General features: G+C 27.0%; 1 protein-coding gene across 1 annotated transcript; it reads left to right on the top strand.

The window, feature by feature from the left end:
* The first annotated feature begins 1,739 nt into the window (after nt 1-1,739).
* LOC107451988 (uncharacterized) lies at nt 1,740-14,467 on the top strand. Its single transcript, XM_016068252.4, has 6 exons — nt 1,740-1,965; nt 6,200-6,340; nt 7,741-7,902; nt 8,375-8,501; nt 10,141-10,447; nt 12,528-14,467. Exons 1-6 carry the CDS (start codon nt 1,890-1,892, stop codon nt 12,633-12,635), a joined length of 921 nt encoding a protein of 306 aa, XP_015923738.1. The 5' UTR covers nt 1,740-1,889; the 3' UTR covers nt 12,636-14,467.
* Nucleotides 14,468-25,758: the final 11,291 nt, after the last annotated feature.

Here is a 25,758-nt window from a genome sequence, read left to right as displayed (position 1 = left end):
TGAATATATTTATTTAAAGGAAATATATAAGGCAATTTTGTTTATTTTTAGTTTTCTTTAAATACAATTTATAAAAAGTGAGATTCTCAAGGGCCCCCTGAGGCCCTCGACCACTGCCCGGTGGTGCCCATGCGTAAAGATGGTTCTGGATAGATCAGTTTAACGAGGACCAAATCCGCATACTCTCGGTTCCTACGTTGACTGACCAAAGCAGTGATCCATCCACTCATTGCAAGCAGCCAGTGATGATTGACTTCAGTGATCTACTAATTCACTGTGGGACTCATTTTGTCCAGATCAATTATTCTATTTTTTTGTTAAGAGAGAAAAACCTAATCGTGAATACTTTTGAAGTATTAATTGGCTTATCAACAATCATGTGCAAAGTTGCAATTGTAATTTTTCTGGAAAATTACCTGAAATTTGTGGGTAAAAAAAACCAGTGTGAACAACCAGAAATCAGACAAGAACACATAACATTTTCCAAAAACTTCATATTTCATAATATGGTGCCTGTTGCAATATGTTTGAAATACAAATGTGACACTGTGAGATTGATTTGAAAGGTATTTAAAAAAATTACAAATTGTACTATATATTTTTTGCTAATTTATTATAAATTTTGGCAATAAAATTATACCATTTTGACAGGAAATGAAAACTGATGACTGTTACCCACTGGTTAAATGTATGAATCTTTAATATAAATTTTTGGTCATGTCAAATGCATGAAACTCACGTTTATAAATTTAGAATTATTGCAGTGTTTTGTGTCGAAAAAGTTGGCACTTAAAAAAATTATTTGGCAAATCTAAATAGAAATAAAAGACAATTTATTTCTGGTAAATTTTGCTCATGAATAAAAGTAAAAAAACGCAGCCAGCTTTTTAAAAGTCTTGAGATTGTCTTTAAGAAAAAAGTTACGTTTCCGCAGTGAACTTTTCCTTTAACTCATATAAAGTATTGCCCAAGCACACAACATAAGATTATATTTATTCAAATTTCATCATCGAGGTTGAAATATATGGATAACTTTATCCTAACTGAAGAAAGGGGCTTTTTGAATCTGAGTCAGTCAAAAAGTATAATAGTACTGGCTATATAAGTCATAAAAAGAACTGGAAAAAATATAAGAATGGCTGATCTTTAATTTATTTTTATTTGTACTGCAGCGAGTGAAAATAAGTGAATTTGTTAGCGGCTAAGCGTTGTGCTTCAACGTACATACAGCAAATATATACTTTTCAAAACAAATTTTTTTTCTTCATCCAAGCTATGAAAAATGTTGTTGAAAAATGTTGAACAGTTGGGGGATAATATATAATCCATAAACGAGCTTTTCAATTTTTATTTTTATTTTAGAGCCGCAAATAGGCAATTGAAAATTTACTTCATTTTTAATCATTTAAATAAGAGTTTGTTCAGTGAATAAGGAAATTATTTAAGAAGAATCTTAAACATAACCTCATAACCATTTCTGTAAGTTTTTAAATTATGGTTCTTAACATTCTAAACAATAAATTTTAGAGCTAAATTCTGAAAAAAAATCACTCTCTCCTTTCTAACAAGGAAGGGGGGGGGGGTGAGCTAACAATATCAATCACAAATATGTTTCTAAAATGTATCGACCTCTTTTACAGTTTTTTATAATTGCCACAGGATGAAAGAGGGTAAGTAATTTAGCGACATCTAACGATGAATCTTTTTACTACTTGCCAGAACCAAATTGATTTAAGCTCATTAATCTGGCAACGTCAAAATTTTGACAATCTGAAATTTCGTAAATAAAGGACATGCATGTTTATGTTTATTTAAATGAAGCTTATTTTTTTGTAGTTAATCATATACATTTCTTATGATTTCACTTTTAATTACTATATGTATGTCTAATGGCTACATTAAGTCATCATCCTATTTATGCATTTACTATCATATCATTTCTGTGTGTGATAATCACAGTTGAAGGTACTTAATTTAGATGTTTTAATTCAAGATTTTCTTGTTTTCAATCATATAATAATAGAATTGTAGTTTACAAACGTTTAAAATAATTTTTAAGTCGTTTACATTTCCTTATTTTACTTGGTGGAGAGATGTGTGCTTAGTATTCATGTTATATGATTTTCGTTTTTCGTCATATTTAATTGTTAAAGCAGATGTTTTTTTTACGCATTTTAAACTTTTAATCAAAATTTGCTTTTAGGCAAAACTATTTTAATAATTTATACTTAAAATAATTTTAATGCATATTATTTTATGAGTCTTGCAGTATTCACTTCGAGTTTTAACAAATATTAAGTATCTTTTGTTTCTTTGATATGAAATTATTATAACGAGTCTATTCTTCATCTATTAAAAATGTTTTGGCCACTAAATATAGAATTTCGTGTGCAAGAAATATTTGACCAATTTATTGCATATTGGAAGAGGAGAAAAGAGCTTTATCTTTGAAAAGGAGTTGTATAGTAACTAAAGTCAATATATCGGGATAACTTAGTTGATTAAAATTACCATAAACCAAATATATAATATTTTATTGATATATTTTACTTTTAGGAAGAATGGGCAGGATTTTTCTGTCTTTTCTATGTATTCCAAAAAACACTGAACTATTCAATTAAGAACAGGGTATGCTTTTTGCTACCCATGAATAAAATAAAACAATGTGAACAAAACACAAATTAGGGAACATTTACGCTGTTTTACTTTATTCTTTGAAATATTGTGTGTTGGTTTATGAAGAGATATCTCACACTCAAAATTGCAATATTTATATATATAGTGAAGGAATACCTATTTAAAGTTTCCTGTACCTATCTTTTTTATTTTATTGAAAATATAACAAGGCACCATTTAAGGAGGGTCTATTGTATAATCTATATTATATTTCTAGATTTGTTTCAGAGTATAAAAATTAATTATGTTTTTATATATTTTATAAATTTTATTAAATTTAATCACTTATCAAATTTTCTGAAGTATTATTTAAGTAACTTTAACTCTTTCGCTACCGGAACGCCCTAGACGCCTCGTAAGCTAGACTACTGAAAACGCCCGAAGTGCCCGTGAAACGAGTTAGAGATTCTTCCCCCTTTTCGAAAAATAACACACAATGGGGGAGGTGTGGCAGTAATCGTCCTTGAAGTTAATTTACAAAAAGGGAAGAAGGCAGAGGGATTTTTCAACAAAAGTTTTGTTTTATATCATTCCGCTTTTGTAAAGTTGCTTTCTCCTGTTATTTATATATATATATATATATATATATATATAAAAACCAAAATGTCTTTTCGCTGTAAAGGTCCTTCGACCGAAAATAATTTTCAATTAAATTAATTTTCAATGATGAGACAGGATGAGTCGGATTTTAATGAATCAGGGGATGAAGATGAATTTGAAGATGTAACACCAACTGAAACTACTGTTGCCCCTAACGACTGAACTTTTTCTGATAATACTTCTCGAGAAAAAGTTAAATGAAATGTTTTATTGTAAAAATAAAATCATATTCTCATAAGCTTAAAATTTATAGTTAAGAAATGTAGTATTTTTTTAACTTTTTTGAAAGACAGAGAGTGATGTAGAAACTAATATAAACTCAAAATTAATTAACCTAAATTATTAAGCTGGCTACTTCTTTTTATCTGAACTTTTTTGATAACTTACGTTGAAAAGAATAAACTGGAGTAATGGTGATAAAGTATTTTTTTTAAACATTAAATTATTTAGTTATTGTGTCTTTAAAAATATATCAATTGATCAAGATAATAAACAGCTCGAAATTTGCAGTGTTTTCGGAAAAAAGAAATTACAGTAATTTTAAAATATATTATTCTACAAGACTGAAAGATTACTCAATTAATTATAAATCTATTTTTAAATATAAAATAAATAATTAAACATTATTTTATTAGAATTAGATCGTAGGTTTTAATGCCTTACAAAATAGTTTTTATATTTATAGCAGTAGGATCCAAGAGAAAAAACTGCTTTGATGGGTACCAAAATTATTATTTGAAATTTGAACTTTATTCTGCATTTGTAGTTCGACAGCTGTAAATCATTCACGTTGTCTTGCTGTTTTATGAATGCCTCGCTATTTTCACCTTTTCAATGCTTGTCATTACGTAGGTATTGCACTTTAAGCTGCAACGACCCATTTTTTTAATTAATTGTTAACACCTGGTCTAAAAACACGAATTTTACTAGTGGAGAATGTGTTGGTGTCAAAACTCTTAAAATAGCTAAATCTCTATGAATTTATTTATTTTCAATTTTACGCCTTATCTTCATACAAAAGGGTTTCTTCACAGGAGGATTATCTGTAGTTAACTCTTAATTTCTCATGAATGCATTTTTTCCTTCATATTGAATGTTCTATATTCAGCTGTCAGACTACCCAGATGTGTTACAATTTACTCATTCATTTCTGTAGAAGATAAGCGTTATCAGCATAGCTTCTAAAGGCTATTGTTAAATGAAAATTAACATGTCATATAGTAGATTTTCTCCATTTCTACCTGAAGTTGGAACTGATATCTTTGTCACCAAAATTATGGTGTGGTAGTGTAAGAAATTCCTTTGATATTCCCCTTTTCTTTCAAAGAAATTTCTTGTCACCACTCCCATATATACTGCACCATATGTCTAAACAGATGCCGATTTCCAACTGTTCAGTAAAATGCAGAACAATTTAGTCCCATTCTCAAAAAGAAATAATTACAAGCGAAACGTGACAGAAGGATAAATCTTAGCCTAGAAGGCATTGTTGAAATAGGAAGTAATTGTGTTCCCTAGCATACGTAAAGAATAGCTGTCTGGCTGATTAACGATGGGGTCGGAGGTTAAAAAATTATGCATTAAATATAGTAGTTAAATATAGATTATTATATATAGTCATTAAAATTTTTAAAAATGAAATTAAGAAAAATTAATAGTTAGTAAATAAAAATTTAGACATTGTATATATATATATATATATATATATATATATATATATATATATATATTTGCTAAGCTTTGAAGATATTGTTTTATAGTTGAACATTTATTTTGTTTGCTTTCAATCCACTTTTTCAATTTATGATAATATTTTCTGGGGATAATATTTTTAATGGTTTCAGAGCCTTGTTAAATAATAAGAAAAGTTTCTCGTATTTCATATTGTAAATTGATGTAAAATAAGACACACATTTAGGTTGAATAATATTTTAGTACTATCACCAAATTAATTTATCCTTAATGACTGATGTTAATTTCAAATGTTGGTTTCTAAGAAATTTAAAATTTATTTTTCAATCATTTAAGTTATTGAATTATGTTAGTTTTTGTTTTACAACGAAAAGAAAAAGGATTTTATTTGTGCGAGAATATTATTATCAAATTAAATGCTTTATTTAGATTTTGTATAACTGGATTACATGGAATTACATACTTATGTTTCAATATAAATAATAAAATTAAACAAAAAAAAAAACCGAAAACAAATGCAAGCATTTATTAACATTTTATAAATCTCGTTACGATAGTGATATTCTTGCTTCAAATTATGTCTTTCTTCCCTTTGAACTCCTATTTTGGGGATATTTCCACAGGTGAATAAAGAGAGGATCAGTCATTCCAGAGTAAGACAGGGAAATTTTTGCTACTCGTTTTCCTACTTCGGGCGTTTGCGGTATTCTGGGCATGTTGTGGTTTGGTGGGCTCGGTATTTAAAGAGTTAATAAGAAGTGTTTATCTGTTTGTAAAGAAAAATTGATAATGATTTGATAAAGATCATTTACAATTTTATCTCTTCAAATAGATCACTACAATTTTAGTACATAATCAGAATCTTTGTATGTAATGAATGGAAGGAAATTATTTAAAAAATTTTATTTTTGAGAATTTAAATCAAAGTTTAATTTTATTGTTTTTATTAGATAAAAAGTTTTTTGAAGTTATAAATTTTTTTTTAGCTTGTGTACTTAATAAGAACAATTAAAAATATTCTTATATGATATTTAGATAGAAAATGGAATTAGATATTTAAAAACATGTTAGTCTTAATATATGTGTTAGAAATAATAAATATACTTAGAACATAAGATATTATAGTAAGTATTAACATTATTAGTATGACATTATTTTATTCTATTTTTCTGATATTGATTGCATGTAGTTAAAAGATTCAATGTCATTTTATTATTGTTCTGTTTCTTAGGACAAATAGAATTATGTCATGACGTTTATGCTCCTTTTTTACAACATGAAGTGCAAGATAACTGCACCTTAGTCTGCACTCTAAAGTTACAACATGCTGTTTCGAATGTTCATGATGATGAACTTGCCTTGTGTGTAAAAAGTAAGACTAATTTTACATTACTCTGCAAGTAGTTTTTACACTAAAAATTACAAGTAGAGATAGAGATTAACATATTTTTAATTTAATTGTCTATAATAATTGAAATAAAGTATTCTTAAAGCTCATTTAGTACTAAAATAGAAAACAGTCATTGTATTATAATTTTTGAAAGACATTTCATCGGTATCTATTGTTTCTTTTGAAAGATATTTAATACAAAATTTTTACAATTAACTTTACTGAAAGGCAAAAATAAATAAATTCTGATTTATTTTGGAAAATAAGATTATAAGTCCCCCCCCCCCCCCCCCCGGTTTCTCAATATTATTTTGCACTGTCAACTTTTTTATTGTTCAAAAAATTGTATAAAGGGTTCTAAGACAATGTGACCCATTTTTGTTGAAAATATCTTATATCAACCCCATTTCATCCTTGACTCATTGTATTTTTCTTTCAAAAAAAAAAGTTATTGTGTATTATTAGTAATGAAGCAATATTGAAATTATTATGAAAGAATCAGTCTAATATCCTTTTGAAAATATATATTATTATGATTCACATATTTATGACACTTAAAAATTCCAATCAGAGTCATTACAAAGATCCCTCGATTTTTTTCAAAGATTCATCATGGGGGTAAAATTGTTAAAAATAAATTTGCACCATTTTTGAATAGTGTATAATTCTGTGGGATTAGTTATTAATCTACTTCAACACACAGATTATATTTTAAATTATTTGCATTAAAGGTTAAAGATTACTAATTTTTTATTAAACACAGACAATAATTTTTTTATTATTTTTTAAATGTAAATTCTACTTGTATAAAATATTTTGGGGCCGGGATAGCCTGGTCGGTAGGGCGCTGGGCCCATGTCCGAGAGTTCGTAGGGTCGAACCCCACCGGCCGAAGACTCCCCGTGTAGTTGGTGACTGGTGCTCGTTAAAATTCTGTTGAGTCGCAAAGTCCTCCATGTTCCCATAACCTCTGAGGGTACTGGATTAGAGATGGATCGTTCTCTGATTCAGGTCAAAATTACCATCTGTGGATGAATGAATGGAATTATGAATGGGTCCGCCTTACAAACAGGTGTGACGTATGATGTGCAGAAGTCGAATTCTTGGCCATAGACAGCGCCACTGAAAAACAAGAATCGCGCACTCTGCCTTAAATTTGCTTGGTTTCACCAAGCAGACTTGCCCGTGTGGCAAGTGGCATTAGAACCAACCCACCGTAAAATGTTTTTGATACTTTATAAACTAGTTTCTCATTTTGTAATAAAATTGATTTTCAGAATAAACGAAGATCACCCTTGATCTTAGTTTTCAAAATTCACATTAAACATGAAACTGAATGAATAAATTTTTAACATGCTTAAAACGTTTTTTTTTCTTTCTAGATTCTTCCATTGCTATTTTTTGTACAAATCATGGGGATTGTCGTCATTATCATGTTGGAGCTTATTGTAAAATGATCCCTTGTTTCTGCAGAAGTAGAGATGGAAAATCTGAGTTCTTTGTTTTAGATGCATTTAAAATTCCACGATTACACACTTGTGTTGGTGAGTTACATATCTTCCACTTACGAATTACCGAAACTTCTTAATAGCTGTAATGTTAATGAATAATGATAAAAAAATTTGTAATATTATGCAGTAAACTATGTTAAATAAATAAATAAAATAACTATTAATTTTTTTCCTTAACATTTCTTGTACAAAAATGTATTATTTGGCCCATAAAAGGCCTTTTTAGAGTTCCATTAAATAATAATAAAGGGAGTTGGCTTCTCTTTCATGTTAAAGTCATGCGTGTTATATTTTGAAACTATTATTTTTTCAACTTATTTCTGTTGCCAAATAGAGTGAATCACAGATCAGATTAGTTTTAAAGAAATATTCATTGAACTTTAAGTCTCTTTATTTCAAAATGAACATAGATGGGTCTGAACCAATGTTCATAAGTTTTTTTTTAATTTTTTAAAAGTTGAGAGTTTTAACAAACTTGATAGGCATTGATTTTTTTTCTTCTTAGTTTCTGCCAGGTATGTGAATCCAGAATTGCCAATTATACCTTTTCCTTGGAAAACTTTGCTCATAGTATTCACTATCATCATCACATTTTTGCTGTGTTTGGTGGCTATCAAGTGTTTATCTAAAAGGTGAGTTAAAGTCTTTATTTTTTATTTCTTAGAAAAAATTTTTAAGGTAGCTGGTAAGGGCAAGAAAATTTTAATTATCTTAAACAGTAACTTCTTAATGTTTTTGCTACTCAGTAATATTTTTTATAGAAAAGTTTTTTTTGCTTGATGTGATTTTAAAAAAGATAAGAAGTATGTCTTCATCTTTGTTTATCTTCAAAATTCTTTTCCACAATAAATGTTTATAAGTATATCCTTTTATCAGTTTTTGTAGTTTTTTCCAGTGTTGGGTATATTGCAATATAGTTAAATATTTCTATTTTGGTGCTTAACTTTAGTGAGTTGCACATCAAAAGTTTGCATCAGCATGTGTCAGTAAAGATCAGTAATCACGTCAGCAAAGATAATTTTAGAAAAAAAAAAATTGAATACTGTCTACGTGGGAAAAAGGAGAATGCTGAAATCAGCTGGTTATGTTTAAACAAGATGGCGTGTTAACTTTACATCTAGTATGTATGGTTTATTATTACCCTCAATCATTTTTCAGAACAACTTTTATTGGATATCTGCCAGCATTTGTTTATACCATGATTCAGCAGCCAATAAGGTTTGACACCTACTTGTCGTGTCGTTTGCAAGTCCCTAATTGAAAATATATTGTTTTCATTGTTTCTTAGATCAAAGTCACTTTAATCTTAGCTAATTTTTAGGACTATAGAAATAGCAATGCATCAAGAGAGACTTTTTTGAATATTGTAAGGGAATAAGTAAACTTAATACAAAAAGTTGAAAATGACTCAAGTGTTGTCAGCTGAAATGGAGGAATAGCTATGATTTTGGTGCTGCTTAAGGCTTATGTATTGATAATAAAATTTGCAAAAATTAAAGCATTTAGTAGAAAGTCAAGAACTAAAATTTTCTTGGAATTAAATTTAGAGAAGATAAATAATTTTGTGACCCTTTAAGTTTTTTTTTTTTTTTTTTTTTTTTTTTGTGAGTAACTTATCCCTGTGCATGTAGATAATATTTGATATGAAGATATTTCTAAAAAAAAAAAAAAACACTATAATTAACCACATATTTTTCTGGACCCTAAATGAATCTATCAATTGAAATATTTGCAATGCTTATTTATTTGTTTTGGATGTTCATATGAGGTATTAAGTATGTTGTTGTTCCTATAGTCACTTAGACAAACAGAGCTTGCCAATCATTGCCCTTTTGCGAATTTTGGAGTCAGGAAGGTACACATTTCGTTTGACAAAAGAGCACTGCAAAGGGGAAACTACATCTTTGCTTAGAACCCTATGGATAGATGGCCGTACCTCTCATTTGTAACGCCGATTGTTCAATTTAGACTTAGATCTGAAGGGGAATGAAATTTTCTCCAGATCCAGTAACCATAGTATTGCTCAGTGACCAACCACAGGACACATTTTATGAATACTTATATCGCATGTACATGGTGGGTCTTAGCGTAGTCAAAGATCAAATCTCTGCCGGTACGAACCGGTATCTGATTCTCTAACTACTGAACTACCACATCCCAAGATTTAAGCATGAGAGGGTTAGAAGTTACATTGTATTTTTTTACTTGGATTGTGAGGCCTAAAATATAATAATTACAGCATTAACTGTTAATGAATATTTTATTTTGTAGGATAAGAAAATGGCAGGCAAAACGTATAAGGGGTGATGCTAGGCAACGAATGACAACTGAAGATAATGCCACTTTATTCACTCAATCAAATCCTAATGCCCATATCCAGAATGAATATTCAACACCATTTACTACATATTTTCCTCGAGGCATGCCACGTATATACAGAGCTAATCCTCGAAGCTCACAGCACAGAGTTCGTCAAATGCAGAGAGCACATTATACAGCTTGTGCGCAAGCAGAAACTTCTTTATGTGATACACTTTCAAATCAAGATAAACCTCCACCCTATGAAGCTGCAGTACAGGTATTATGTGGTTTTCGGTACTTTTTAGTTAGCTAGGTGGAAGGAAATTCAATTATTTTTAAAAATTTTTTTAATTAAATTTAAAATTTTGTGACCAACTATTTTGTTCAGTGTTTAAAAAAAAAAATCTTAAAAAACTAGAAAAAAAAATGGCTACGGAAGATTAGTTAAGTAAACACTATAAACTAATAAGAAATATCCTATGTGATAACAAAAACTGCATAGGTTATAGACATGTTCTTAAATTTAACTAAAATCTGAGAGAAGTTGTTATAATCAAAACCACAATTGTAAAAATTGCTGTTTTCAAGATGTTGTTGACTGATTTAATCCATATGGTTTTTTAATAGGAAATACATAAGTTTTAAATCAATGCATATTTCTTCAAGATTTGCAGAATTTAAATCATTTGATTTTTTATTTTTATTTATTGACTAAAAACACACTTTTTTTTAAATCATTGATTTAGTTGAAAATATTTTTTATACTGTTCAGTTTATAAAGATAATTTGAAGTTAGTAATTTTTTTAAATATTTTGAAATATTTTTGTTGAAAATATTTTTTATACTGTTCAGTTTATAAAGATAATTTGAAGTTAGTAATTTTTTTAAAAATCTGATTCCATTGATAGAATGTTTTATCCAGATGGATTAAGATTGAAAGATGAAACTACATTTTTTTCTTAACTGTATAAAACACTTAGCTAAATAATAAACATATTACATTTATACCTATTTAGTTTTATGTTTATTTCAATATAAGTACTTTTAAAAATTAATAAATATGTAGTTTGCATATTTATAAATTATGAAAAAGACTTTCTCTGTCAAGAGTACTTAAGTAGATTTGATACCTTACCCTTGATATAGGGTTCACGCCAGTATGGCAGCAAGTGTCGCCAAATGCTCTGCAAATGTTCCTAAAATATGCCTGGGCGACAAATTTGTCGCCTTGAAATATTTTTGCAATTTGCAAAGTAGTAAAAAAAATTTTTTTGCATAGAATTCCAGACATTTAAAAAAAATAATTTATTCATTTTATTGTTTTACGCATAGTATAGAACTCAAATGTGTGGTATTCGAATGTAACAACTGAAAGTGTATTACAAAAGTGATGCAAAAAAATTTTAAAATTAAATGTTGAAATTTCTAATTTACATGTTGTGCTGTGCTTTGCATTCAAGTACTAACAATATATTTGCTGATCAATAAAATAATATGTTTTGCTTTTTTAGAATTTACCTTTATAACTTTTAATTTAAATTTTACAATTTAGGGATAATTAATTTTTAATGATAAAATATTTGTTAGTTTTTAGTTTCTCTGCTTTTCTCATTTACTTATTTATTTAATCTCAGTATTTTAGTCCCTATGTTGAATTTATTGTTTTATTATTATTTAAGCTTTTTTTTATTTAATTTTAATAAGTACTAATTTTCAATCATTATGGGGTAATGAATCTATTTTGTTATTATAGTTATATAGAGGGCAATTAATATTTTTTGATGCGTACCAAAACATGAATTATGTAATGGCTAAGTTTGATTTTTTTTCTTCTCAAGTTTATTACCATATTAAATTTTTGGACTGCTAAATGAATACCTAGGTGGTCCTATTGAACCACTAAACTTTCATTACTGGTGTGAACCCTACATTTAGACTTCATTTTTTATTTGGCAAATTAGTTCTTTGTCTTTACAAATTCATGAGAATGTTGAGCTTAAATAAAATTATCTATGCATTTATTTACTTAGTGATTAATTTGTATATTATGTATTTTAGTGTTAAAAATTATTAATACATTTTATCAAAGCTTTAATTGACAAATGTAAAAAAAAATCATTTTCTTATTTAAATTTTAAAAAAAGTACAATTTTTTAGGAAAAAAATTAAGATCTTTATTAACTTTCTTTTCTTAATTTGTGATACTTTTAAAGAATTCCCTTGAATTTAATGTGTTAAAAGTATAAAAATTGGTTTTTCAAAAATTCCATCATGAAAAGGAATAAAAAATTTTTTTAACATAAAGAGTACATCATTATTGTATTAGTTCAGACTTTGTTTACTTTATATTATGTAGGCACTGCCTCCAAGTTATGAAGATGTTGAACGTGCACTCCATGAAGAAGAAAGAGTGGAAATCCATACACAACCCATAAGATCATCAACATTACCACCCATGCCATGAGCTAACACATTTTCTATACATTTTAAATGCTGAAAAACGAACATATACTGTTAAATATTGGAAGGATTTTTCTTAATCCTTACCTGAATCATCTGTGATGTTATTAAGGACAAGGGGTTTTAGAAATTATGTTTGTTGTTGTTGTTGTTATCCCCCTTTTTGATATATTTGTTATTTCCTTGTACGAATAGTTATCACAAAATTAATTTTTTTAAACTTTTTTTTACATTTCTTTTAATAGTAAAAGCGAATAGGTCTGAAATGAGGATTATTTATAATACATATTGATAACAGTTTTGTTTTTAGTTAAAAATTTACCAATTGCTTAAGTAACAGCTTAGTAGTTCCTATTTTTTGTAGTAAATTTTGCAATTCATCATTCCCTTTCTTATTCATTGAATGTGATTTTACATATAACTGATTATGCTTTAAAAGTTTTATAATTTCTTAATCAGATTTTTTTATAGATAGATTTATCTATTTCCAAACGCTGTCTGTTTTTTTTTTAAAATTTTATTTACTCTGAATTCTTTTTGATATTCATAGTTTGTGAATATAAAAATAATAAAATTAAATGATTAAAATGTCTTAAATTATAAAAGGATGAGTTATTAGCGGTATAGACTTTTGCATTATATTTTAGTTTTATAAGCAAATTTTTGTCAGTTATTTTATTAAAGAGTGTGAAAAAAAATGAATACAAGTCCACATATCCCTTTAAAAAGAGCTTTGGATTTCTAAAATCTCATTTAATAGAATAAATTGAATTTGTTGCATATCTACTTATAAAGACTTTTAAAATACAATAAATTTTAGTTAGTAAAAGCTGGGATTTGTGCTGAAAGCTGAATAGGTTCATTTCTGGCAAGTCAAAACCTTAGAAATTAAATAGTAAGTGATAAAGAAGAAGAAATATAATAGATGGAATAATATAATTTAATAATATTATGCTAAATATTAACTATCTTTTTTAAATTATAATGATAATTGTGAGCTTGTCATATTTTGTATTTATCTTTATACATTTTATAAATTGAATATTTAATAGATTGTGTGTTTTAAACTGGCATGTTTTTTGCAAAATTTAAAATTCTTCTATTTTATAGTATAAAGCATTGTAAATGGTTAAAAAAGTTTTTTTTTCTCTATTAAATTATTACATCGCATAAGTTTTTATTACATGTTTTTAAATCTATACTCAGTGCATAGTTTATTATAAACCTCTCTAAAGCAATAACTGTACATGTGATAATCTTCTATTGCATTTATTTTCGATTTGCATTCACCTTTACCTGTGTATTTCTCTGCACATGCTTAGTCAGTAAGTTTTATATTTTCTAGGCTTTGTCTAAATTATATTAAGAATTTTTGTTTTCTCTTTTTAATTTCAATCAAATTGACTGAATAACCTTTAAATACAAATTTACAATACAGTTTCTGATAAAAAAATAATTAAACTTTTATATATTTAATAAAAAAATTGTTTTAATTTATTGGCACATTGAAATTTAAAAATTCAATTGCCGTAAAATTAAACTTAGTCTACAATTGTTGAAAGATAATGGGCAAAAAGTTTATGCTCAAGTTTTATAGAGATGAAGATGCTGGAATATTCCAGATTAAAGTTTCATTTCATAAACCCAGTGTGGAATTTAAGTTATTTTAACACAATTTCAAATGGCTTTTATGTAAAAAAAATCTTCATTAGAATTATGGATACTTGACCTAAGAGCTCCTGTGTCTTCTAAATTGGACTCAGAATTACAAAGTTTGGAAAGACAGAATTAAATGACACTGATATTTACTGATAGCGAATAAATATTTTTATTTTTATTCTTTAAATAAAGAGCTACTCATGACCTCCTTATCATGTTTTTTTGAATTTTAAATGCAAAACGAATTTAAAATTAAATGTTTTTTTTTTTTAAGGTTTGGTGGTTTTTTTTATCAGGAAAAGAATGTGTGACTCAGGCTTGAGTTGGAAAAATAATTTATTAAATATTCTGTAAGCAGCTGAGAATTTGAGCAATAAACCTTGGTCATATGTATTAAAATGCTATATGAATAAATTAAAAAAATTACCAAAAATGAGAGAAATTTAATGGGAAATAGGTACTTGACATAGTTTGTAAATGCCTTTTGTATACTCTCTAGACAAATCTTAGACATATAAGTACTACAAAAATTTGCAATGATTGGCATTGTGGAACTTTTTAAGATGATATTGCAATTTTCTATTTCAGGTACATTTTATTTTTATTCCTTTTAATAGGGATACATTTTCTAAAAATAAGCTTGTATGTATATAATATTGGGATTTCATTGCATATAAAACTACAAAGTTTGTAACCTATGCAATATATCTAAGCCAACAGCATAAAATTTATCTTTTAAAAATGATTTTATTAATAATTTTTTGCGCCATATTTAGAAATCCGTCATTTTGCTTAGAATTATAATGTGTGTATCTATTTAAATAATTAGTTTTTTTTTTCTTCTTACTAGTTATTTAAAAAACAGATGCATGGTGTGGCAGAAAACATATTTAAATAGCATTAATTTATTTAGCATTCCACATCGAATTTAGTTCAAGTAATTATTTGTAACTAATATTTATTTGAACATTAAAACTTACATTCCTTAAAGCTAAGTCATTATGCTGTTAAGTATTACTTTAGTTTCATTATATTTTATTTTCCGCCAAGATTATGTTCATTTTTATCGAAATTCTTTAAAAGATATAATTGACAAGCATTTTTAATTTATTGAAGAAAAAAAAAAAGAAACATTTAACCCAATGTTTATTCGAATCATATTTTTGAAAAAAAAAAAAGTTTTATTTCTGGGGTATTGTAACGTAGCTTCAATGTTGCAATAATTTTTATTTATGTGTTTGATCTGAAATGAAACATTAATGTTTAGAATCGTGTGTTTCATATTGTAAGATTATGTCATTTAAAGCCAGAAACGACCAAAATTATATTGAGTTGGGTTGTGACAGTATTTGTCTTAAAAATTACTAATTGTGTATGCAAGTTTAATTCCAACCTTTTTGTATGTATAAAATTACGTATATTTCCTGGAATGTATCTTTTTTTAACTATGTGTAGTGGTGAGCTGTAAAAATATTAACGCTGCTATTTTGTGTAGAATTGGATGTCTTTAGTTAAACTTCAAAGTAATTAAGTGGCAACTTTTTTTCCATCAAAATACTTTAATAGAAAACTATAAAGAACAGGACTTCATGTAATACTCTTTCATATTAAACATATCTATATGGTTGCTAGAACAATAGCACTGATGTTTTTTAAATTACCTACAGTGCATTTATAGAAATTTAAAACTCCAACAATCTTCAAGAACACCTAAAGACAGTGAGTAGGGCTGTAGTGGTAGGGTTGAGAGGCAGGAGTGCTCCTCTCAAGATCAAAAAATTGGTGAACTTATCTGTATTGACTATGATTCTGCAGTTAACACAATTAAATCTTTTTCCAGTCTAGAAAGTCTTGAAAATGGGCTTCTATTTTTGAGTGCATATGGCAAATGATATTTCCATTTTGTGTATTTTTGAAGCAAATGAAGTTTTTAATCAAGTAATTAGTTAAATAGTTGCATTTTAGAGTCTTCAATGCTAACATACTGTTCTTAAAGCTTTTGAATATATCATTCATTTTACTTATTTTTTTATTTGTGATATTAAGTTATATTCTATCAAAGCCGTTTATTGTTTAAATTTCTTCCAGTGAAAATTTTTATTTTTATTTCAAGCAATAAAATATGAATCATAGTAACCATGACCTCCCAGCTGGATCCGCCACTGCTAAGTAGAGTAATAATAAAAAAATAAAATTTAAGGAGATCTCTCATTGTTCGAAATTCTCACAGCATTCCATGCAAATAATTTTGTTAACTGAATGATGTTTGCAAGTGTATCTAAGGTATGTCTTGCATTTCATTAATGCTATCTCTTTCCCCCCCCCCTCTTGTAGCCTATCACAGCTCTCGTTATTTCAAATCAGTGCCATCACTTGAGAGCAATTATTTTACATTTACATGGTGTCCTTTTTTTTCAATCATGCATAACAATAATTTCTTTTCTCTGAATCATTATTATCGTCATCACCGGAAATATATCGTTCTTCACTCAAATAGCTATCAATCTCAAATCCAATTGTTTCCTCCTTTTTTCTCTGTCCCATCAGACAATTCTCAAAGAATGCTGGAAAAATTGTATATATTTTTTAGAAACCATGAAAACCGATATAAAAAAATTATAGATTCGACTTTATACAAATTAAAATAATACACAGCAATTTTTAACACAATATTACAAAACATTAAAGAAAGAAATATTTTTGAATTTTCGCAACAACCAAGTGTGTGTTGTAAATTTTATGAACAAACAACCACGTAACACAAAACCTCGATTAAAAATAAAAATTAATTTACTTCCTGTTGGAACATTCCACGATGTGAGAAAGAGTTAAAAAGAGGAATAGAAAAGACTTTCAGCTCTGCAGTATGCAAAAAAGTACATTTAATACTGAATTTGTCATGAGATTTGCACAGACACGCATGCTGGCAGGTTGATCTTACTCTTACGAGATGACAAATCAAATGACCTCTTTCTTAAAACTGTCATCTCTTATTTCGTGTTTGTAAACCAACTTTCAAATGGTCATTTTTACTTAGATTCTTTTAGTTAAAAAATGTTATTTAAAAATTGGATTTACCAGACATAAGCATATTTGTAAAAAAGAGGTAATATTCAACAATAAAACCCAAAATATTTTTCAGTCTTGTATAAATATAAAAGATTTAGATCATTTGATTGGAAAAGATTTCTGCCAAAACAATTGTGTTTATCTTGCCACTTATTAATGTACTTTAATGCACAATATAAATAGATAGAAACTTTAAAATTCATATTGTATAAACAAAATATGAATATTTTTACTTAGCATTGGCTCCACATAACCCGTACAAAACATAATTTTTTTTTTTTATAAAATAGTAAACATTTTGCCTGCAGTCTGCTTTTTTTAATTGATCCTGATTTATTTTTTATAACATTTATTACAATATTATAATTATAATATTATTATTATAATATTTATTATTATAATATTTATTATTATAATATTTATTATTATTTTTTATAATAATGTGTGTTATACGATAATTGATATATATTTTTTTTTTAACTGTATAAATTTTGTACCCAATGCAAATAGTTTCTTAAATTTCCAAAAGGAAAACATTATTACGTTTGAGAAATTCTTTAATCAACACTATAATCCAAGTGTTTGAAAATTACCTATTTGTTGATAAGTGAGTTTCTTTTTTACGTATTTTTTTTTTTGTCTTCAATTTATACAAAAATTAAATTTTTGTTTTTACCAAAAACTAAGAGGAGCAGCATTTTCTCAGAATCCACTTTGACTATAGCCCTTGCAATTGGAAAAAGAAAAGTAATAAAATTTTTGTTACGTTGTATGTTTCCATTTTCCACTATTCCTAGTGCTCAGAGAGTTTCTCCTCCTGAGCGTGAATCAATAAATATACCAAGCAAACTAAATGGAATTAGATATACATTGTAAGGGTCGATTGAGCCCATACAGCTCATTGCTGGTTGTGTGCAATATTCATATTTTGATCTTGAAATGTTTTTAATATATTATATTGTGTATAATAAATTAAAAAATATTTTATTATTATTCTTATAATGTAAAGGAATTGTTATAATTTTTTATTAGCCCCATAATAAGTAACTTTAATGTAATGTAAATAATGGGTTGAATTCATATCGTTCATATGGGAAAAGAAACAGGTTATAACGGTCAATGAGTGAGTTTTGAAACCTGGATAACCAGTGATATAAACTCCAAATCTCTTCAACCTTGAAGTTATAAATATTCTCTCAACTGTTGACTTTTTGAAAATCCAATTCATGGCATCATAATTCTTAATTTGTAAATTTTTTATGTATTCAAAATACTTCAATATATAAGGAAAACAAAGCAAATATATATAAAAAAGACTTTAATATTTGATTTTCAGGAACTTAAAGATCTACCACACTGTTCTGGTCTATTCAAATTACAGTTACTAGATTCTCTATTTTCCAATAAATGTTTCTTTTTTTTTCTATGAAAAAGATACAATAAGAAATAAAATCTGTACAGTGCTATATTTTTCCCATTACAAATGGAAGTTTAATTTCATTATATTTTTAAAATTCTTTGTTAACATAAAAAAATGGAAAAAGAAATACTTTCTCACTATGACGTTTAAACTCTTTACACTTGGCAACAGTTTTAACAATTCAGAAGTGCTCCGTGTTACAGAACTCACCCATTATTAACCTTGTTAAAATTCTTGTGTCATGTGAAATAAATATTTTTTTTTGCATAGAGACAATCTGTTTTTGAAATGTATTTTTTTTCCTTATATATTTCTATAGTAAACCTACAATGACAAAGTATTTATATTGTTTATACCATTTTTTAAAAAAACAAAAACATTTTCATAACTGTTGCTGCTTTTTTGGCAGCATTACTTTTTGAGAATTTGGATAACTTAGACTAGCTCAATTTTGTGTTCTATTAAGCACAAAATATCTTCATATATGTATGAGTGGTTTGTATGTGATAAGTTTTTCCGTAGCTAGTTTTACTTTTGTGGAAAAAATGTACTTAAATATATTTTATCTGGATTCAAATGTGTCTTTCAAAGGTGAAAATGTATATATTATTTTATGTCCTCTCTTTTTTTTTGTTGTAGAAATGTGAGCTATACAGATATAATGGAATAGATTAGTTAATGTGTAAGATTTTTGTAAATATTTTATTATGATTTAAAAAAATAAACATATTGTACACAATGTTTTTTCTTGTGATGAATTTTTAATCAACTTTTTAAGAAAGTTTGTTAACTTTTTTTTTCAACTGAAAAATGAGCTATTACCCTTCTGTTAAATTGCAAATTTATTAATTTTTAAAAAATTTCAAAACCATTTTAGGAATTTATTTTAATAAGATGTTCACAAAATGTTAGTTCCTTCCTTTTGTTAAAGAAACTTTTTGTAATATTTTTTAAATCAAACGATATCACTCAATCACAAATTAACAACAACAAATTAAAATAATAATTGAAGAGCTGAGTGAATGAAGGTTTTAAGGTCCTTTCTCACTACATGTAATTATTTGCCTGCACATAGGAATTAGATTAACAAGTTTTTCGCTGTTAAATATTTTTCATCATTCTGGTTCAATGTTAAGATGATTCTTTAATCACTCATTTTCAATGTTTTTAAACAACTTCCACGATGTTGAAATGTGATAACGAACTCTTCACCATTTAGGAAGTCATTTCTAATTATGGAAGATTTTTTTTTTTTTTTTTTTTGTATACAGTAACTACTTTCATTCAAGTAACATTAAATTTATTCACTTTTTGACATTTAGACGGTGGTAAGCGTTATCTTGTGGCAAAGTGAAAACCAAACCGCCAAAATAGTTTTTAATATAATTATGTACTATATTTTTGATTTTATTGTACTATATTTGCTTGCTAGTGGCATGCAGAGGTGTGCTGATGCTCGCCAAGCAATTTAAGGCAGAGAGTGCGTTTCTTGTTTTTCAGTGGCGCCATCTATGGCCAAGAACAAAAAACGTGAACTCAAGGGAAAAACATTAGATGAATTATATTTTACCTCAGCAAAGTATTTGTATAACAATTATAATTTCCTCATACAAATGATATATGTAAGCTTGAAACAAATTTAAAGTTTTAGTGTAAGAATTTAATCAGGCAATCCTCCTTATATTCACACAGTTCATGTAAGAAGGTGCCAACTTAATTTATCTTAGTTAATTGATATTGACTTAGTAAAATTAGGTATAAAACATAATTTATTTAAATAAGAATTCCGATTTTCTATGTGTAAATTAAAAAAAAATATCAATGACTCCCCATTTTAATAAAGAATGTGTGAAAAATTAAAGATTATGCCTAACCTTAATTTCCTGTCTGTAACTTCGGAATTGGTGAAATTTACTATCCTTATACTGATAGCATCTTTGTGAATTAAAATGAAGTCAAAATATAAGCTAAGTCTTTCATTGACTAAGCACTAACAATTCACTTTCTTGAAAACTTTCTAAGGTTATTGCTCAATATATTTCTCTCCCAAAATTTTAACACTTGGTGAAAAAAAACTTATGTTAGTGAATTAAATAAAACTAAAATGTGATATGTTTTCGAGAAATCACAATTCTTATCTAAAAAGTTTTCCGTGATTATTTTTAATTTTTAACAGGGTTCGCCAAGTGGGCCCACTTTGAAAAAACCCGCCCGGGTTTTATTGGGTGGGCCGTGACCTTCGAGAGTAGTCTCGAAGGTCACGGGTGGGCCCACCTTGAAAAAACCCACTTGGTTGGTTTTTTCACGTTTTTTTAAAATTTGGTTGAAAAATAATTATCTCCTAATACTGTCATTGGACACATCGTGGAAGTTAACAAATATTTTAGAAATATGCATCAAGCACATGGATGGGCAAATGAAAAAAACTCCTTGATGCCCCATTTACCAAATGATACTAGGTGGAGTTCATATTTTGACCGAGTAAAAACTTTTGCCAATAATTATCATAAATATCAAGAGATAGCTCTTGAACATCAAAATAAATCTAATAATTATTTGTCAAAGATACTAAATAATGTTGGGCTTTACCAACAGGCCCGTCCCTAACCGATTCGAGAGGGGGGGTGTTGAAGTTTATTTTGCCGACTATCATGTACATATATACGTGTATATATATATATATGTACATACATATATATATATATGTACATATATATATATATATATATATATATATATATATATATATATATATATATATATATATATATATATATATATATATATATATATATATATATATATATATACAATTTGTATATGGCTAAAGCTTGATAATCAAAGGTAAAACAAATCAAATAAAAGAGTTCAAATGCGCCACAAAACTTGAGCTTCCAAAGTTTATTTTGAAATCATTTCGACTAGTCATTCGAACATAATGCTATTCATCGAAATAATTTTTACAGCACTTAAGAATGCAACCGCCATGGGTGAAAAATGTAGTATTATTGATAACTAAATAGTACCAGCAATTATTCGAAATAATGCAAAGAAAATATACTTTTTACATTTCTATTAATTTTAATTATTAAAATGGTAACAAAATATTAAAGAAAAAAAACTATTTTTAAATAAACTGAAACTTATTCAATTAAAATAAGTTTTCAGTAACATTAAGCAATAATTATTTGTGGAAATAATTTTAAAAAATAAAGTTGTAAATTTAAATGTTTTTCAACGCAACTTTGAAATACTTTTTACTTTATATTTAAATATTTTTTTGAAAAATCACTTGGCAATTAAAATATATCTTTCGTTTCATTTAAACGTTGTTACCATAAGCTAATTACAGCAACTGTTTGACGATGAGAAAGTAAGTCATAATCAGCAAATACAGACTTCTATAAGATATTGATTCAAAACAAAATTTATTCAAAAGTAAATTGACCTTTCATTTTTAAAAAATAAGAAAAAAAATGTAGAAAAACATTGAAAATATTTGCCATTTAAATTATAAATGAAGAAATTCACGTAAAAATGATAAAAAAAATTAAGATATTAGTAAAATTACGTTATATTATATTAGCTACATAAATTTACTTCGATGTTGTTTTAAAAGCAAAAAATATTCGGCCAACTTATCATGCTTAATATTGTCAACAATATCTTCCTCTGCTTTGAGTAAAAGCAGTGAATTTAGGCGTTCAGTGGTCATTGTTGTTCGAAGATAGGATAGTTTTTAATCAATTTCATCTTGCTGAAAATTCTTTCATTTGTCGCAACTGTCATTGGTGCAGTTAACGCTAATAGATTTAACAATAAAAACTTATGAAAGCATTTATGCTAAAATGTATGATTCTGCATTTTTAATACAAACTGTGAATTGAAATTTTACAAAATTATAAAGTTTTTTTTTACTAATAATTAACTTAAATGAAAAACTGTTAACTTTAGTCAAAAAGATAATATAGAAACATTAAATAATTAAATACATAAGAAATACGTCGGTTCCAGCCAAATCTATGCAATTAAGCGGGTTATTCGATCAAAAGGGGAGTGCAATATTCAATCCAAAATTCTGAATTTTTACGAAATTTTACTTTTTAATGGTATTTAATGCATAGTATAGCATTTTGATTAAATAAGCTCAGTTTTATGATCAATAAACAATTATAATTAAAACTGTATGCGTTAGTATCATAAAATATAAATGTCATTTAAAATTACATAAAAATAAATCAATATTAGTAAAAACTATAATGTAGGTACTAAAATATTAATTGATCCCTTCCGAAAAAATCTATAATTGAAGACTGTTTTTATACCCGTTGAATTCATCAAAATTAGATATTCCCTTTTAGTTTCTACTAAAAATTTCATGACTTGCGTGTATTCCTTTCAAACAAATTCAGAATTTTTTTTACTTATTTTTTTTTTTTTAATCTTCGAAACTTGAGAAATTTTAATTAATGCTCTATTTAAATTAATGCGCTATTTTAGTTAAGGGTTTTCTGAAATTTATTACTTCTAAGATTCATTGTTTTGCTTTTTTCCGATTAATTTAAATCATTCCTTTTCGCTCTCAACTTGCACCCAACTCAAAGTCATTAACTGGGTTAAGCAATTATTCTATTTAAGAGAAAGACTCTCTGTACACTAGTGTGTTAGGTTTTTGAAACTTTTTTTTATCAAAGTTAATAGTGCATCAACATGGGATCACAAGACAAATCACTCTATCCCTTTTTTACATTCTAAATGATGTGTGTGTGAAGTAAGTCAAAGAGGGGTAAAAACCCCTTCGTTTACTTCAATATATAAAACTGGCAGCAAGATTTGATTAATTTTTCAACTTTACCCCAAACACCTACTAATGAATAAGAAATCCCTATTGAAGTGACCACATATTGTATCTTTATCTTAACTGAAAAAGGGAAATTCCATTTTAGCTGGTGAAACATTTTTCAAAAATAAACAATATATTTTTCATTTGAGTACCACTTCTTTATGCAATTAGGCGGGGGCAAAAAACAACAAATAACTGTTTAAACGGGGAAGTTTTACATTAGTTTCTTCTAAAATGATTTGGTTCCATTAAATTTTATTCGTATAAGCGGGTAATTCGATTATGCGATTAAGTGGGGACGACAGTACAAAATAACTAAAAAGAATTATTTATCAAAAAAAAACTCAATTTTCTATTTTTAAACACGTTACATTTTCAATAAAATTAACATTAGTACATTTTTCTTCATAAAGGATTGCAGTTTGGACTTATAAAAACAAAGCCTACGAAGAAATATAGAATTTGAAATTTCAATTAAATAAGATATATGAAAAATAATTTCAGCTGAAAAAATCTAAAAAAGAAAAAAAAAATACTATTTCAAGCACAAAATAAAAGCTTAGTAAAAAGTAAAAAACGGAAAAAGTATCCAATTTTCAGAATTCAGATGTGATTTATCTTTTTCTATCCCTAGCTCCTACTAATGAATATAAATAACATAGCATTTTTAATTGCTCTTTTTTCTTTCTTTTAATTATTTTACTGCACAAAAAAGATTAAAAAAATAATTTTATCTGCTTCATAAAAATCTATTTTTACCCGAAATAATTTAATTGGAAAGTAATAACACATTTAATGCAATTTAATTAAACTTAATATTTAAACAATAAGACTGCAAATAATAAATATGTATTCATAAAAAAATTATACTTACATTCAAAATTTAGACTGCGGTAGATAGGATGATCGTTGGCATGTGAGCAGATTTTCTATTTTATTCAATAATAATATGAATTTATAAAATACGCTTAGAGTAACTAAGTATCCGTACATGACAGTTAAAGACAGGTCAGTGAAGTAATTGGTACCACAGCTGCCTGTGCTTTGAGCCCCTTCCTTCCCCTTCTTAACCACATGGACAAAGATATTGTCTTTATTCTCAGAAAGAGTAAGAGAAAACATGAGAAAATATAGCTTAGGGCATTTCTAGCTAACCACTTTTAAAAGACCCTCGATTTTTCAAGTTGACAGAAATATCCGGGGTTTTGTCTGCTGCTTCACAAGATCGAGTCGCAGCTCCATCCTTTTTTGCGCCTTTTCATAGTGCCCGTAAGCGGCTTGATCAAACAGAATTGCCACTTCTCCGTGAATATTCGGAATTCTCTATTTTCACCATATTTTTATTGAAATAATTAATGAATCCGAAATTACAACATTTAACACTTTGAACTCGGCAACCATTTTCAAATTGTGTGAAATAATCGAAGTGTTGATTCGATTGAGTGTAACTCAATTTAATGTTTCAGAATTCTTAGGATTCTTGAAAGAAAAAAAAATATTAAAAGCAAAAAACAATATTTTATTTTCAAAACGGAAACTTTTATAAAGGTGGATTGAGGATCACATATATGTTAATTACTTTCCATAGAGAATATCAAATTTTGTTGTCATGATTAATTGTTCTAAAGATATGAATTATTCCCTGAACACTTTATTTTAGGTTAAAAAATTTTGAACTCAAGTAATAATTCAATCATCATAGAATTTTAAAAGTTATGAACTGAATGGTAGTTAACAAATTAAATGTTTTTCTTTTCTTTTTTGGAGTTAGGAGTCCTTTGGAGTTAGTAAAATTCTTCATAATAGATAAATATCGTTTACTAATTGAAAATATAAATTATTTAATAATTTGTGTTATTTAAACAGAATTTAACAATTTAAATAAGATATTTTGAATAATAAAGTATCCTATTTAATAGGTACTCTTATTTGTAATTTTTTCCCTATATTTTGAAAGAAAAAAAAATTGATTGCATCACCGGCACGATTATTTCATATAAAATTTATAATTCTTTTTAAAAAAAATCATGTAAGTTCATCAGTTCCTTTAAAAAAATTACTTAAACCTCTAATAAAGATTTAATATAATTCAGATAAATAATATCTGAATTTTATGATACATTGTAAGCTAACTAA

Source organism: Parasteatoda tepidariorum, chromosome 4 (genome assembly GCF_982258835.1).
Source record: "Parasteatoda tepidariorum strain Cologne lab strain chromosome 4, Ptep-v5.0, whole genome shotgun sequence".
Lineage (NCBI taxonomy): Eukaryota > Metazoa > Arthropoda > Arachnida > Araneae > Theridiidae > Parasteatoda > Parasteatoda tepidariorum.
The sequence above is the reverse complement of the archived record's forward strand: the minus strand, read 5'-3'. Positions and strand labels throughout refer to the sequence as shown.

Bases quoted from the DNA above. Each gene is read 5' to 3' on its own strand.
- LOC107451988 (XM_016068252.4), top strand. From the start codon at position 1,890: ATGGCTACATTAAGTCATCATCCTATTTATGCATTTACTATCATATCA. The intron at 8,502-10,140 runs GTGAGTTAAAGT...TTTATTTTGTAG, and splicing joins ATCAAGTGTTTATCTAAAAG to GATAAGAAAATGGCAGGCAA. The intron at 10,448-12,527 runs GTATTATGTGGT...TATATTATGTAG, and splicing joins CCTATGAAGCTGCAGTACAG to GCACTGCCTCCAAGTTATGA.